Below are 15,481 nucleotides of genomic sequence, written 5' to 3'. Positions count from 1 at the left end.
ATGATGGCACTTTCCAAGCATTAGAAGCAGCAAATCAACCTCTTTACGAAGGATGTGTTGATGGGATTTCTCAGTTGTATCTATCATCGAAGGTGATGCATTGGAAGACCAATTTCAATGTGTCAGAAGAATGCCTAGATGATATCTCTCATACGTTCAAAGCTGTTCTTCCAAAACCTAAAAAAGCTCCAAATTCATATTACAAGACGAAGAAGTTGACGAGGTCGCTTGGATTGCCATGTCAAAAAATTGATGTTTGTGAGGATAATTGTATGCTATTTTGGAAGGGTGAAGATCGAGAGTTGTTGCGTTGTCGATTTTGCAACAAAGATCCGTATGAACCAAACGTTGGGCGATCAGGGAAAAAGATTGCAAAACAGAGGATGTTTTACCTACCAATTGCGGATATGTTGAAAAGATTGTACCAGTCAGATACAACAGCATCACAAATGAGATGGCACTCTGAACATCTGTCTCCAAAAGGAGAAATGCAACACCCCTCAAATGGAGAAGCATTGAAGCATTTTCAGAAGGTATATCCAGAATTCGCTGAAGAGAGTCGTAATATTTATTTAGGCTTATTTACAGATAGATTTCGTGAAAATCCGGAAGTTGTTGATCAAATTGCGTTGCAAGACGACATACATAATCATTTCGTAGCAACTAGCAGTGTTATGCAAGTTGGAGCACGTGCACTTGAAGATGTATCAGATGATGAGCCAATACCAATGAATAATCCAAATGACGAGCATGTCTCTGAAGATGAGTTAGAAGGCCAATGTGATGAGTATGATTCCGACGAATATTCAGATTCAGATTGATATATTTTATTCTCGATGATATGTTGTACTTTAAATAATTATTTCTATTATTCAATCTAGACCTAAGCTATTTCTTAATTAGAATTCAAACTATTATATATATATATAAGATGGAGCTAAATAAGCAGATTAAGTCTTTTAATTTAAATTAATTAGCACCAAAATAAAAAAGAGTAGCTGTACATGTAAATAAAATTCTTATTATAATAAGAAATTTTGAGAGATTGTGTTAATTGTTGTATGCAACAAGTCTTGCTCTAAAATATTTTAGATTGGCACCAAAATTTTCTTAGTTTCCCGGTTTAATTTTCATGTTTTTAACCAGTGATTAGAGAAATAGCTGTGAAAAGATTAGAATTATTTTTGTCCGGGTAAGTTTGGCGTAAAACTAAAATACACAAGAAAACCCTAACTTTACTTTATTTATCTGTCTCTAGACTCTTCCTCTTCCTCTTCCTCTTCCTCCACCAATTCTGTTCTCACACCATCCTCCTCGGATTTTAGAAGTAGGCAACCGATCTCAAGAAGAAGTCCGCCTACAAGTGCTTAGCAACTATCTTATCTCTAATCTGTTTTTGATTTCTTGAATCTTTCTTTCTCTAAACCCTTTCACGTTTATTCACTACCAAGGTTTTTTCACCATCGTTGCTGGTTCTTCATCTAACAGTTAGGTTTCTTCATCTCACAATGGTTTGTAATCTCTGAATTTTAACTCTCTTTATGTGTAATTCTCTAAATTGGTAAATAGTAAATCTGAGTTTCATCTTATGCTCTAAACTGGTAAATAGTAAATCTGAGTTTTTGATAGTTTCTCTTAATTGTTAAATGGGAATTCTCTGTGTTTTATGAGTTTTTATGGTAATTCTTTGTGTTTTTATGTTCTCAGTTTTACAAACACTTCATATTTGCAGATGAATCTTCGTGCCCCTTCTTCATCACGAAGAACTAACATGCACTTCGGAGCCTCACAAGGAGTGCGTATGACTCCTGGAGCAACTAGGTCTACTAATTCTGCTGCTGTTCGACATATTGTTTTTGATAGGTATATATATTTTTGTGTCTATACGTCGCAAAAAGCTACAAAGATAGTTGTTGCTATTTTGTAGTATTTCCACAAATATATTGTGTCTATCTGTGGCACCCTGGATACATTGACATTGTAGCTATTTATGACAAATAGACACGAAAGAGTAGTAGCTACGTTTTAGCTAATATAGACACAAATTTATTTGTCACAATTTTGTGGTAATAAGTTACGTCGTAATTTTGTGGCCTTTTGTGGATATCCGTCACGACTTTTTTGGTCGATATTTGTGTCTATAATTGCTACAAACACGTTTGCGGCAAAATTGTGGCAAATTATCTACAAAATATATTGTGGAAAATTTGTGGCTAATTTTCAGCGAATAGCTACGAAAATAATTAGCTACAACGCTATAGACACAAATTTTTGTTGTAGCTATCCAATGCTATCAAGATAATAGCCACAACATTTATGGGCATATACACAGATATTTTTGTAGCTATAGCCAACTTTTCTTGTAGTGTTAGTCGGTTGCGAACATCTTTATCTAGTCTTTTGAGTAGTTGAGCCGATGTTGTGTGAAGTTCCCTATGTTTTCTACCATCTCGTTCTCTTTATAAAGAATAAACAAGGAGCTGAAAAATATATCATAGTAGGAATAATCGAACCCTGCCTATGATTCGTGACTAGGTTGAGAATAACCGCCCAGTCGGTAGAGAAGTTACCAGCGAGGAGTTTGGAAGCAAGGCCCGAACACACTTTGCTCGAGTATGGACATGAAAAAAACAAATGATTTCTGGTTTCCAATGGCGCTTTACAAAAGACACAAGATATGGGAGTCCATACATTCGAACTCAGCAACCGGTCACCCGTGGTTAGTCTGTCTCTCATGGCAAGCCAAGCAAGGAAAGAAAATTTTGGTGTGGCATGGGTAAACCATATACCTTGAGACCAATCCTGCCGTGGAAGCTACACCCTAGTTGCCTGCCATACTTCTTTTGTTTTGAAAGAATCCCTATAGCAATCTCCTTTCCTTTTCCAAATAAACACATCCTCTATTTCAGCTAGTTCCTTAGACTGTATCTCATCAATAAAGGTTTCTAATTGGTTAAGATGGTCAACACGATGTCGCCTTCTGTGGTGTGAAGAGATCACTTGTGCCAATGTTTTGCGGATACCAATCCCCATATTAACACATCCTCGTTTTCTTGTAACCGCTATAAAAGGCCCCAATGGGGACCAGTGATCGTGCCAAAAGGAGATGCTCTGCCCATTTCTGATCTTATATTTCACAAAGCTCAAAGCAAGGTGAAGATATTTTTGTAACTTTTTCCACATCCAAAAGCCTAATGTAGTGTGTCCACTGAGTGACAAAAAGTAACCCTTGTGGAGTATATATAGTCTCAAAAATTGTGTCCACAAAGTGTTTGAAGACACAAGACGCCAAATAAGTTTTAGGCAACAGACATTGCTTGCAGCTTGTAACGATTGAAGACCCAATCCACCTTCATCCTTCGGCTGGCAAACATCCGACCAAGACACTTTTACTTTTTGGTATTCAACTCTGGCCTTGACCACAGAAAAGCTGAACACAAACTATCGATTTCTTTGATTTAAGCACTTGGCAGACGAAACACACACATCCAAAAGTTGGTTTGACTGTGAAGAACTGAGCTAATAAGTTGAAAACGCCCTGCAAAGGAAAGATGTTGAACTGTCCAACAGCCAATCCTGTCTCTAATTCGCTCTATAAGTGGAATGTAGTCACTTGTTGTCAATCTTTTAGTTAGCAATGGCAGACCAAGGTAGTGTACTGGCAAAGAGCCAGATGCAAACGAAAAAGTTTGAAGAATTAAAGCCTTCTCAATGTCTTTAGACCCAGCCATATATAAAGTGGACTTTTCAAGGCTGCTTGTGAGTCTGGAGAATTCTGCAAATTGCTCAAATATTTGTAGAATACCCTCTATTAATCGTTGATTCCCATCTATAAAGACCAATAAATCATTTGCAAAACATAGATGTGTGAGCTGCAGGTTTTGACATCGTGGATGGTAACAAATCTTTCGTTCATTTGCATTATCAAGCATTGTGGACAATACTTGCATACAGATGACGAACAGATAAGGAGATAGTGAACAACCTTGTCGTAAACCCCTTTGACTACGAAACAAACCTGAAAAATCCCTGTTTACTTGCATTGAGAAGGATGCCGTAGTGATGCAGAGTTCAATTCATTTAATGAATCTCGAGGGGAAACTTCCCTTTCAAGTATAACTCCATCAGCATCACAACACCGATATGTCAACATATCCTCAGATATACCTTGATAATGAGCTGGCTTGTGAGCTAAGAAATCATGGAAAAACCTGACCGCCTTCGTTTTATTTTCTCAAGGGTGTCCACTACAGAACCGTCAGGGCATTTGATCTCTTTAATCGCATTGCGTACTTCCTTGACCTTGGCAGCTTTGTGAAACATCTTATTGTTGCCATCACCCACTTTCAACCAATGGAGCGTGGACCTCTGTTTCAAGAACTTCTCTTCCAAGCTAGAGACAAACAACCACCAACTATAAGCTTCAGATTCCGTCTTCATGGCCAGGGTAGTTGGATTATTCAACGTTTCTGTTTGAAAAATAAATAGTGTTGCAAACGCTTCTTTAGTTTTCCTTGTCAAATTTCCTAGCTTAGCCTTACTTAACTGCTTAATGCTCGGCTTCAATGCCTTCAATTTTTTGAAAATCGATATATCGCAAAAGTGGAATGATATAGCGAGTCTGTGTTGTCCCAAAAATCTTTAACCATGGGCAAGAAACCTGAATCTTGTGCCAGTGCATTAGTAAACTTGAAAGGCTTACGCAGGCGTGGCTTATCCGCTCCAAATTTTATCTGAAAGCGCAAGAGATCTGAACCACCCCTGCTTCAAAGACCCCATATGATTGTTGAAAATCTGTTATCCACGTATCATTAACCTGTATCCGGTATAGTTACTTACAAATGAACCCATCATCCGCTCTTTTGTTGCACCAAGTGAATAACGGTCTATGGGACTGCATATCTGAAATGACCCGACCCATTTTTTTATATAGATGTAATAATCTAGTGATCCCATACTCACTAACCACCTAACCACATTCAAAACAAACAGCGGAATAACCAAACTTAAACCAATGAATTAACCAATAATCAAATAACCATTATTAATTCCATTACCACTAGACCAATAATCCAATCTAACATAAATAAAAAACCGGCAATCCTAGACAACGTTCTAAGGACTCAATCTAGCAACCTAACAAGAGGCAGACAACAACCAACTGAGCCACTAGAACATCCTCTTCTTCATTGCCTTGATTCTATGATCACAATTTGTCTTTACATGCACCGTAAACACAAATTGAGATGCATGAGTATTATCATAAACACTCAGTAAGGCAATCGTCCCATCTACTGAGCTATACAAACAAGCAACTGAGAATTCCAATGTTAAACAAGCAAAAAAAAAACACAAACAAACAAGAAAAACAAGTATCAGCCGCCTTCTTAAAGGATTGGTGTTGATCAACACCGGCTCTTGGTGTCGACCGACACTGCTCCTTGGTGTCGACCGACACCCCTCCTCGAATCGGAAACCCTAGCATCGACACTTGCAAAGTCTCCGCGCCGTCAATGTCTTGGTGTCGACCGATACCCACCTGGTGTCGATTGACACCGACTCCAGAGACACGTTCTGCTCAAAGCCGAAAGTCAAAGATCCATTTTCCAATTTGTCCAAATCGTCTGAAACTCACCCAAAAGTCTTGGAAACTCATGTGAACCAACAACCAACCCAATGCATACAAGAAAACAACACAAACAGCCATAAAACAAGCAAAACAAAGGATTCTCAAGCTTAGATCAGCCATGGTCATGCACTCACCTCTTTTGCAGAAAGTTTATGACCCAAACTGACGAATCCAACATCTTAGAAGGCTTCTCCTTCGTTCCTAGCACAAGATTTTCACTCCACAACAACATATTTCCCAAACAAGCCTAGAATCTCTAAAAAACCTCTAAACACTCAAGCACTCTGTTTTCTCTTTGGAATCGGCTAAACAACCTTTTTCCACGACCTAGGTCGAGTTTTGCCTTAAATATGTCGATTAGGGATTTCCAATTGAACTAAACTGAACCAAAACGACAATTTAAATCAACCCGTTCGAACCGGAAATTGATGGTGTCAATCGACACTCCCCTTGGTGTCGATCGACACCCACCCCAAAACCTACTATTTGGTTCGCGGATGTTATAATATCACTTAGGCTGCAATATCTCACCACTTCTTGGAAATCCACCATTCCCAGAGGAACATTAGGATTCACTGCATATACAGAATGATCCTCTCCCTTCAAAATTTCATTGAAATCATCGTAGATCATCCATGGTTTATTTCTAAATATTGGCGAGTCTTGGTGATTTTTCAAATCCTCTCATAGCAATTTTCTCTCCTCCACCAAGTTGGAGGCATAAACAAAGTTTGAGTCTCGGTGATTTGCCATATGTATTACCAAAGAAACTACTGTTGGGTTGTAATTTGTACGACAGATATCAACGTATATACCTCAATATCGGTAAATTAAAATCTTATTTTAATAGAAATAAATTTAAATTTAATTCACACAAAAAGTTAGTATAAAATATCATATATTTGTTATTTATGAAATTTGTTAATTTTCTAAATTTCATTCTCATCTAAACTTTGCAGACTGATAATTTAGATTAGATTGTTTGACACTTTTAATGATGCCACCATAATATAACAAACACTACATACATCTTTTAAAACTTCACGGGACGTAAAAGAAATACAACAACGAGAGTTAACATGCATATAGTTGTGACAATGTGATATACATTTAAACTTATTGATATACTCCATATTTACTGTTTTTTCATGGTTGTTATGTTCCATTATATTGTGTTTTATTAGTATTTTCATTGTGTTTTGTTACATTTAGTGTCTAAGTGAGTCTTCTTGCATTTTAAAGGTCCTATAGTGTCTTTGTCTATTGTGTGTCTTTTGAACCATTTCAGATTAATATAATGGAAAACACACATTTGGATGCGAAGAAATTGATTGATGATTCGGAACCAGTCTGTAGTCCCTCAAATATCGACTCTTATGAAGACCTTGACTTGGGATTTAGCTTCAAATTTCTGATCAAAATTATTGGAAATTGAGTTATATTTGCAATGGAGGTGATTTAAGGCCAATCAGATGTGAGTGTAAAGAGTTATACCTGTTTTAGTGAACATATATACAGCTAGAGCGAAGACAGGAGCCACAGAACAGCATGATCGCATCTGGTCGATCAGACTATCGATCAAACATGGATTAGAATTTACCAGAACCCCGGATTTCAACCGATCGACCAACTGATCGATCAACTCGAGCCAGACTTTCAGACTCCTAGACTTGAACAACCGACCAGACGATCGACCAACTGGTAGATCATTCTGGGAATTTGATGGACCAATTAGTCGATCATACGGTCGATCACACGTTATTTTTGCAACCCACTCTGGTTTGTTCCGGTTTTCTTTAATTTGTCTTATTTCAATCCGATTTATTCTGGTTTAGTTTCCTACTTCTATATACATACACTAACTCCTCCTCATTAGGAGAATCCTATATTTTGTTTAGCAATTTTTAGGGCTCATAAGCTTGTTTATTCTAAGTTTGTTGGATTGCTTGTTGATTTTCAAGTTATTAACAGTAACTAATTTTTTTTATCTTCCCTTATCTACAAATCTCTAACATTGATTTCACAAAGATCAACCATCTACCATTGTGTGATCATAAAATGAGTGAGTAGATCATTTTATAACTTTGGGCTTGGTAGATTAGGGAGATAGATGATTGATGTTTAATGTTTAAGGCTTTATTTACATGAATCATTTCTTGTTTGGTGATTATAATGCAAGATTAACCTTGATCATGTTATTTCTAGATATTCAGACTTCTATGCGCAAAAGGTGTTTGATGAAATTCCTGAACCAAAATATTCAAGAGCTTTGCATTCCTAGCCAATGGAAATTGATGATTAGGGTGCTTAGTGGTGTTTAGACTTGATTATAATGCATGCATATCTTGTGATTGCCTTTGGAAATTGTTGATGATTACTTGATTTGCATAGAGTCTTTATCATGGAAGTGAATTGATTTACATAAGTGTTCTTAGCCTAAGGATTGTTTTTGAATGTTTGCTTAGACATCTAGGATTGATTAGCTATCTCCCAAGGTATTAACCTTGCCCAAGGTTCATTTGCTTAATCTTGATTTAAAGCAGTTTTAAGTATGTGTTTCCCTTGCTTTGTGTTTTCTTTCTTTTGCCTTGTTTAAATTTGCTTGTTAATTAAGTTATTACATAAAAATAAAAAAATCATTTGTTAAGTTTAGATTGAGCATACTTATGTATTCCTTTTGAGTTTATTCAACTGAATAGATAAAAGTATTACATCACTTATAACAATGCAAAGACAATTAGGTCTGAGCAATGTACAAAACTACAAATCATAAACACCAACAAATGGTGCGACACTAGAACCAATCCAAATCTTGCCATCTTTCTCTTCCACATCACTTATAAACTGTAATCTATTTGCCTTATCCCCAAGTGCCTCCAAAACTTTTCCTGATTCACTCAACTTCACCGCTTTAGTGTAACGTATTTCTTCATTGATCAGCGAGTTTAAAGCGACCCAGAATTCTCCTTTCGAGTTTCTTCTGATGTTGTCAGGGTAACCTGGAAGCACAACAAACACATCTTGGGTTCCTGCTTTTGGACCGGAGAGCCAAAGCCTCAGGATTTTGCAATTTGTTGTTTCGGCTACCAATACAAAAGACCGGTCTTTGCTTAGTGCAACGCCATTTGCAAATGATATTCCATGTAATAAGACCGTAGCTTTCTTGCTTGATCTATCATACTTGATAAACCGTCCAGTTTTATCAACATTCAAAAAAGAACGGAAGTATTCCCTGACCATGACAACACTTTGGAGTTAAATCATCATCACAAAGAGAAAAGGATAAACCATGATATAAGCATCAATGTAAGAAGTTCACACTTTTGAAAACATGGATAATAAGAAAGATGAAAAATTTAGGGTGCTTCTACTTCATGTTACCATCTCTGGAATTTGGAACTAGCATCTGTGAAGTAAACCACATCATTTTCCTCATCAATGTCCAAATCATTAGTGAAACGAAACGGTTGTCCCTCAGCTTCTGTAACCAAAGGTTTGGCTAAACCACCAGCAGGACCAACGATAAGAAGGCCAAAGTAAGCATCCGCTATATAGAGATCTCCGGTTTTCTTATGGAACCGCAATCCTAATGGCCTCCCACACACATGCTCCAACTCTGGTGCAAAAGGGAGAACACATATCTGCCTAGTAACCATTTTCACAAGTTGTAACAGATGAGTACTAATCTATGTAAAGTGTTATGAAAATGTATCTACTATATATTTTTGAAAATAAAATATTATCACCAATCAAAATGTATTTACTATATATATATATATATATTTTGTCAAAGTATTTACTATATATTTAAAAGGAAATTTTTAAAATAAAACTGTTGTTATGTACTTAACTATATGATATGCCATTAAACACTTTTTGTGAATCCTCACCTTTACTTATATGTTAGAAAAGTTTAAGAAATAAAATTGCAAAAACAACATCTACAACATATTTTTACAAATATTAACAATTTTCTTTTTGTTTAAACTACTAATTTTTTCGGAAGAATTTGTTTTCCTTTCTAATTTAATTTTTGTATCTTAAAAAAATTCACTTAGTTTCATTATTAGAAAATAGGCAGTATATGAATAATGAAATATGCAATAGTTACACTTTCCATATATTATTCAATAACATATGTTTATCACATTTTTACTTGTACACTTTTGTATTTATATTTGTCCAAAATGTTCAATAACTATTTTTGTTTTTCCATACAAAAATGCTGAAACATGTACACATCTCACTAAATATCCTAAAGTTATATTACCTCTCATCAAATTCATACAGAAAGACAAAAGATTTGACAAAACACTAAGCAATCACTTCATGACTTCCACCATAAACCAAATTCTAGGGCTAAATTCCGAATCACTCATCGAGAGTTGTCGAATTTAAAATTTTGAAAACGTACCTATTAGCCATTGTGTAAGCGAAATCTGTCCATCCAAGTAATTTACCGCGCCATTTCAATACTCGACCGTCAGCGACACCAACATATGGACCTTCCCCTGCTGGATCGAAAGCTATACTCTCTGGACCGGAGGTTCCGACTAAGTTAACCACTTTGGCCAACGAGAAAACATCACGCGAACCAGGGATTTTAGGCGGTACGAAGGTACCTTAACCGGTTTGACAAGTCGAGACAAGGATTGTGAGAATTGATACAACCACTGTTAAGAATACTGTAACGAGCATCATGGTGATCGACTCAGTGTAAAAAAAATACAAGAAAAACCGCTACTCCAACTTGTATAATGCAAATATTTTAATTTGTTAGCACCTATAATGAGATAATCTTCTTATATAATAAAGTAAGTGGGGGTTATTGGTTTAAGATTTGAATAGAGTTTTAAAGATTTGAAATGTTATGTAGAATCTGGTGTTATTAGATCAAGATTTTGTTAAACTCTATTAAAGTTTAGTGTCATTAGTTTGTGATTTGTAAAAAGTCATTTAAAATCTTAACAAATCTGGGTTATTGGATTCAGACTTTTATAAAATCATTAAAAGTTTTGTGTTATTCAATTAAAACAAAAGAATCTAGGATTGTTAATGAGTTCAATTATTATGTTATTGGTTCATGATTTTAGATACTTTTTGTAAAAAATAAAGTCATGGAAAGTGTCATAAAAATACAAGGATTGTTTGGAGGACTTTACAAGATTTTGTTGGACTCTTCAAAAATCTTCATAAATCTCAAACCAATACCACCCCCTAAGATTTTTTTTTGACAAGCTTTAAACAGTTGTCATTTAGCACTTTCTTCTTGCAAAAAAAAAAAAAAGAATTGTTCAAAGTATTGTATTTATGAGACATTGTGATAATTTTTTAAAAGGTAGTATATAATTTAAAATAAGGAAAGTGTGACTAAATACATTAATTTTAAATATATTTACTTTATATGACATACATTATTTTAAATATATTTACTTTATATGACATACATTCTCAAATTTGATAACATAAAAAAATGTCCAAAAAAATATCTTGACATTTTAGCAATGTTTTTTTTGAAATATCTTGACATTTTAGTAATGTATTTCTTGACATATCTTGACATTTTTGTAAGATTCTGTTTTGACAGGCTATAAGAAGTTGCTACTTGACACTATTTTCTTGCAATATGTGTCATTTTATCTTTGATATTTTTAGTGTGTTTTTTTTCAATTAACTTTCTGTGACATACATTATTTTATTTACATTTATATTTAAGACAAAATATAATTTGATATTATACATTATAAAATGTTTAACTTATTCTTTAATTTATGTAGCATAGTGTAACGCCCCGATCGTCACCTCTTAGTGGGCCTCATGTTCAATCTTAGTCCATGGGCTCACCTTCTTTAAAGGGTCTCACATCCTTTCACTAGGCTCGTGAGCCCATCCATATCAGACAGCCGGTTTGTTACTTCCGGGATGTTTAAAGACTTGTTATCATCCCTACAAATCACCACATGATCTTTCCATGTGTTTTGTCCTCACTCGCACAGTTCCGACAGTCACTTTCCGGAAGGTAACCCATCCTAAGACTACTTCAGCATAAGCACGCTTAATTGTGGAGTTCTCTCAGGATCGTTGACCGAAAAGATAAGTGCACTTTTGGTGACATAGTGTGACACCCTGGCTTGCGGAGAGGTTTAAAAGAATTGATTTGGCCACCTATGTCACCAAAGTGCACTTATCTTTTCGGTCAAGGGTCCTAAGAGAACTCCAGAGTTAAGCGTGTTTGAGCTGGAGTAGTCTCAAGATAGGTGACCTTCCAGTAAGTGACTGTCGGAACTGTGCGAGTGAGGACAAAACACAGGGAAAGATCATGTGGTGATTTGTAGGGACGGTAACAAGTCTTTAAAACCTCCCGGACTTAGCAAACCGGCGGTCGATATGGATGGGCTCACGGATCTAGTGAGAGGATGTGACGCCCATTAAGGAAATTGGGCCCATGGACTGGGATTGGACATGGGGCCCACTGAGAGATGGCGGTCGGGGAGTTTCAACTGGTATCAGAGCCGAACCAAGACGAGTGTGGAGTCGAGTGGCCTCACACCATCAGGGGTGACGGTCTTGGTGCGCAACGAGGACGTTGCGATCTGTTAGTGGGGGTGAATTGTGACACCCTGGCTGCGGAGAGGTTTAAAAGAATTGATTTGGCCACCTATGTCACCAAAGTGCACTTATCTTTTCGTCAAGGGTCCTGAGAGAACTCTAGAGTTAAACGTGCTTGAGCTGGAGTAGTTTCAGGATGGGTGACCTTTCGGGAAGTGACTGTAGGAACTGCGCGAGTGAGGACAAAACAAGGAAAGATCATGTGGTGATTTGTAGGGATGGTACCAAGTTTTTAAAACCTCTCGGATGTAGTAAAGCGGCCGTCGGATATGGATAGGCTCACGGGCCTAGTGAGAGTACGTGAGACCCATTAAGGAGAGTGGGCCCATGGACTGGGATTGTACATGGGCCCATTGAGAGATGGCGGTCGGGGCATTACACATAGGTGGCCAAATTAGTTATTTTAAACTTCTCCGCAAACAGGGATGTCACACATATTGTACAAAATAATGGTTTTCTCTTTTATTTCTTTTTTCCTTTATTTATTTATTTATTATAATAGATATATAATTTATTTTGCTTGAAATTCCTATCATATATTATTAGTTACATTAACAATTTATATTTAAAAAATGATAAATTTATTTATTTATGAATCTTCTCACATATTTTATTAAATTTCATATTCATCACATATTTTGTAAATCTCATATTAATTTGATTACGTTGAAATTCCTATTATATATTTATAGTTATATTAACTAAAAACAATTATACTTAAAACAACTAATAAATGTATTCTTGGTGAATCTTCTCACATATTTTACTAAATTTCAAATTCTATTATATATATTGTAACTCTCATATTAATAATCATATAAATCTTTAACTCACATATTTTACTTGCTATGGCTCACTGGCGTCAGACTGTGTCTTTGTTGTCCTGCTCCGCCGCTTCTCTCCCATCTAATCCAATATTGCTTCGCTTCAAGCTTCTTTCAAATCATATTTCCGATTTGAGATCCTGTGTTATTTGCGCTGTGATTTGTCTACTCCGCTAGCTCTTGTTGTTCGTCTTGACGGGTCTTCCGAAACCGCTTTGCATTCTGGATTCTTCTTTGCCGGTTATCCTAGCCTCGCTGTGTCTCTTTCCGGTTTTGGATTCTCCTTCGATCTTGTCTCCACCTTGGTAGCCATCTCGATGTACCAGACTCCGGCGGTGGTGAAATGACCCGACTCGTTTTTTTATGATAAATAATAAATAATAATAATAATAATAATAATAATAATAATAATAATAATAATAATAATAATAATAATAATAATAATAATAATAATAATAATAATAAATAAACTACAACTAGTGGTCCCATATCCACTAGCCACCTAACCACAATCACAACCAACAGCGGAATAACAAATACCAATAAATATCCAATAATCCAATAACCAATAAAATAATAACCAGTATTAATTCCAATCATAAACTAATGATCCAAACAACATAAATCGGAGAACCAGCAATCCTAAACAACATTCTATGACTCAACTCTAGCAACCTAACAGAAGCCAAACAACCAAGCGAACCACTAGAACATCCTCCTCTTCACTGTCTTGATTCCACGATCACACTTTTCCTTTACTTGCACCACAAACACAAATCGCAATGCATGAGTATTTTATAAACACTCAGTAAGGCAATCCTCCCATCTATTGGGTTATACACACAAGCAATAGAGACATCTCTAACCATCAACCAACAATCAACAATCAACAATAACAAACCAGGACTCTGCATTGACCGACACCAAGCATGCATCGACCGACACCAGTTGGAGGTTGCGTCAGAGAGATCTCTAGCTTAGATAAGTCATGGTCATGCACTTACCTTTGCCAAGACAATTCTGAACCTTAAACAAGCTAGAAAACACTCCTAGCAAGCTCCTACAACGTTCTAAGCCTCAGATCTCACTAGGAAACGCCACAAACCTCCAAGAATCTCCCAAAACGCTTAAGAACTCTTTTCCTCTCTTCTTTTCCCTCAAAAACGGCTAAACTCGCCTAATGAGACAAAAACTCGTGTTAAGGTGCAAGTTTTGGGAAAAATCGACCTTGCATCGACTGATACACTATCTGCATCGAGCGATGCAATCCCCTAAACCGGGATTTCGGTTCGCGGATGTTACAATTCTCCCCCACCAACATAGATTCGTCCTCGAATCTCGAACAACTATCACTCAAGTACTCCTGTGCAACCATCTCCACAGTCTGCACTCCTCCAACCGATCTACGAAATGTCACCTCTAGGCGATAGACTCACGCTCCATGCATTAGTTGCTCTCGACTTTTGAACTTTTCTTTACTCATAGGCCTAAACCTTGAGTTTTTATTGGCTCCACATCAGACCTAAGTCTGCATGCCATAATGTTGGCTCCTCATCAGGCCTAAGCCCGCATGCCATATATAAAAGGAAGTCCAATATTCGTCTTTCGGGTTACCACCCTACAGCGTGCCCCGGATCGTCATCCAAAGTCGATATACCAACCATACTCCCAAGCCACAAAGTCTCAGAATATGGCAGTACTAGGAGAACCAAAGTCCCCCAAGCGAGCAAACAATTCTGAACACGTCTGAGTCCTATCCCTATCCAGATTTCCTTCTTGTGGCTCGCGTAAAACATCACAATGTCCTACCAACCACATATCCCCTCTTTGGAATACCTCATGACCACACAAGGATCATATACATGCCACAAGGCCAATCAAAGGTCCTATACATGATCGCCACAAAGGCCAAACAAATGTTCTAAACAGGACCGCCACCAAGGCCAAACAAATGTCCTCAACAGGACCGCCACCAAGGCCAAACAAATGTCTTAAACAGGACCGCCACCAAGGCCAAACAAATGTCCTAAACAGGACCTCCACCAAGGCCACTCGTCCCAAAGGACCGTCACAAAAACCACTTGTCCCAAAGGACCGTCACGAAGACCACACTGGCTAAACAACCAGCAACAAAGGTCACACATCTGACTAAACTGCCCACCACAAAGGCCACACAACTGGCTAAACAGCCTGCCACAAAAGCCACACATCTGGCTAAACAGCCCGCCACAAAGGCCACCCAACTGGCTAAACAGCCCACCATAAAGGCAACACAATGTCTCAAAAGACTACCACACACGGGCACAATGACTCAGAAGTCCGCCACTAAGGCCAAACAAGCCCCTCCAAGGCTCCCCACCACTAAAATGGACAAATTCTAACTCACATAAAACTTTCCATTTTTAGAACTTTCCACTTC

At 37.1% G+C, this 15,481-nt stretch overlaps 1 protein-coding gene and 1 long non-coding RNA gene across 2 annotated transcripts; one reads left to right on the top strand and one right to left on the bottom strand.

Moving 5' to 3' along the window:
- On the top strand, positions 1,266-2,021 carry LOC109126595. Its single transcript, XR_002033473.1, has 2 exons — positions 1,266-1,511; positions 1,733-2,021. It is a non-coding gene; the product is annotated as an uncharacterized LOC109126595 (long non-coding RNA).
- LOC104715089 (protein STRICTOSIDINE SYNTHASE-LIKE 10-like) lies at positions 8,381-10,264 on the bottom strand. Its single transcript, XM_019230239.1, has 3 exons — positions 10,044-10,264; positions 9,011-9,274; positions 8,381-8,861 (listed from the first exon to the last, which is right to left on the bottom strand). Exons 1-3 carry the CDS (start codon positions 10,052-10,054, stop codon positions 8,390-8,392), a joined length of 747 nt encoding a protein of 248 aa, XP_019085784.1. The 5' UTR covers positions 10,055-10,264; the 3' UTR covers positions 8,381-8,389.

Source organism: Camelina sativa, chromosome 9, assembly GCF_000633955.1.
Source record: "Camelina sativa cultivar DH55 chromosome 9, Cs, whole genome shotgun sequence".
Classification (NCBI taxonomy): Eukaryota; Viridiplantae; Streptophyta; class Magnoliopsida; order Brassicales; family Brassicaceae; genus Camelina; species Camelina sativa.
This window is presented reverse-complemented; position numbering and strand designations above follow the sequence as displayed.

What these genes read in the sequence shown, in the direction of transcription:
- LOC104715089 (XM_019230239.1), bottom strand. An exon ending in AGTTCCAAATTCCAGAGATG is followed by an intron (nt 8,862 to 9,010) that starts GTAACATGAAGT and finishes TGTCATGGTCAG; the next exon opens with GGAATACTTCCGTTCTTTTT.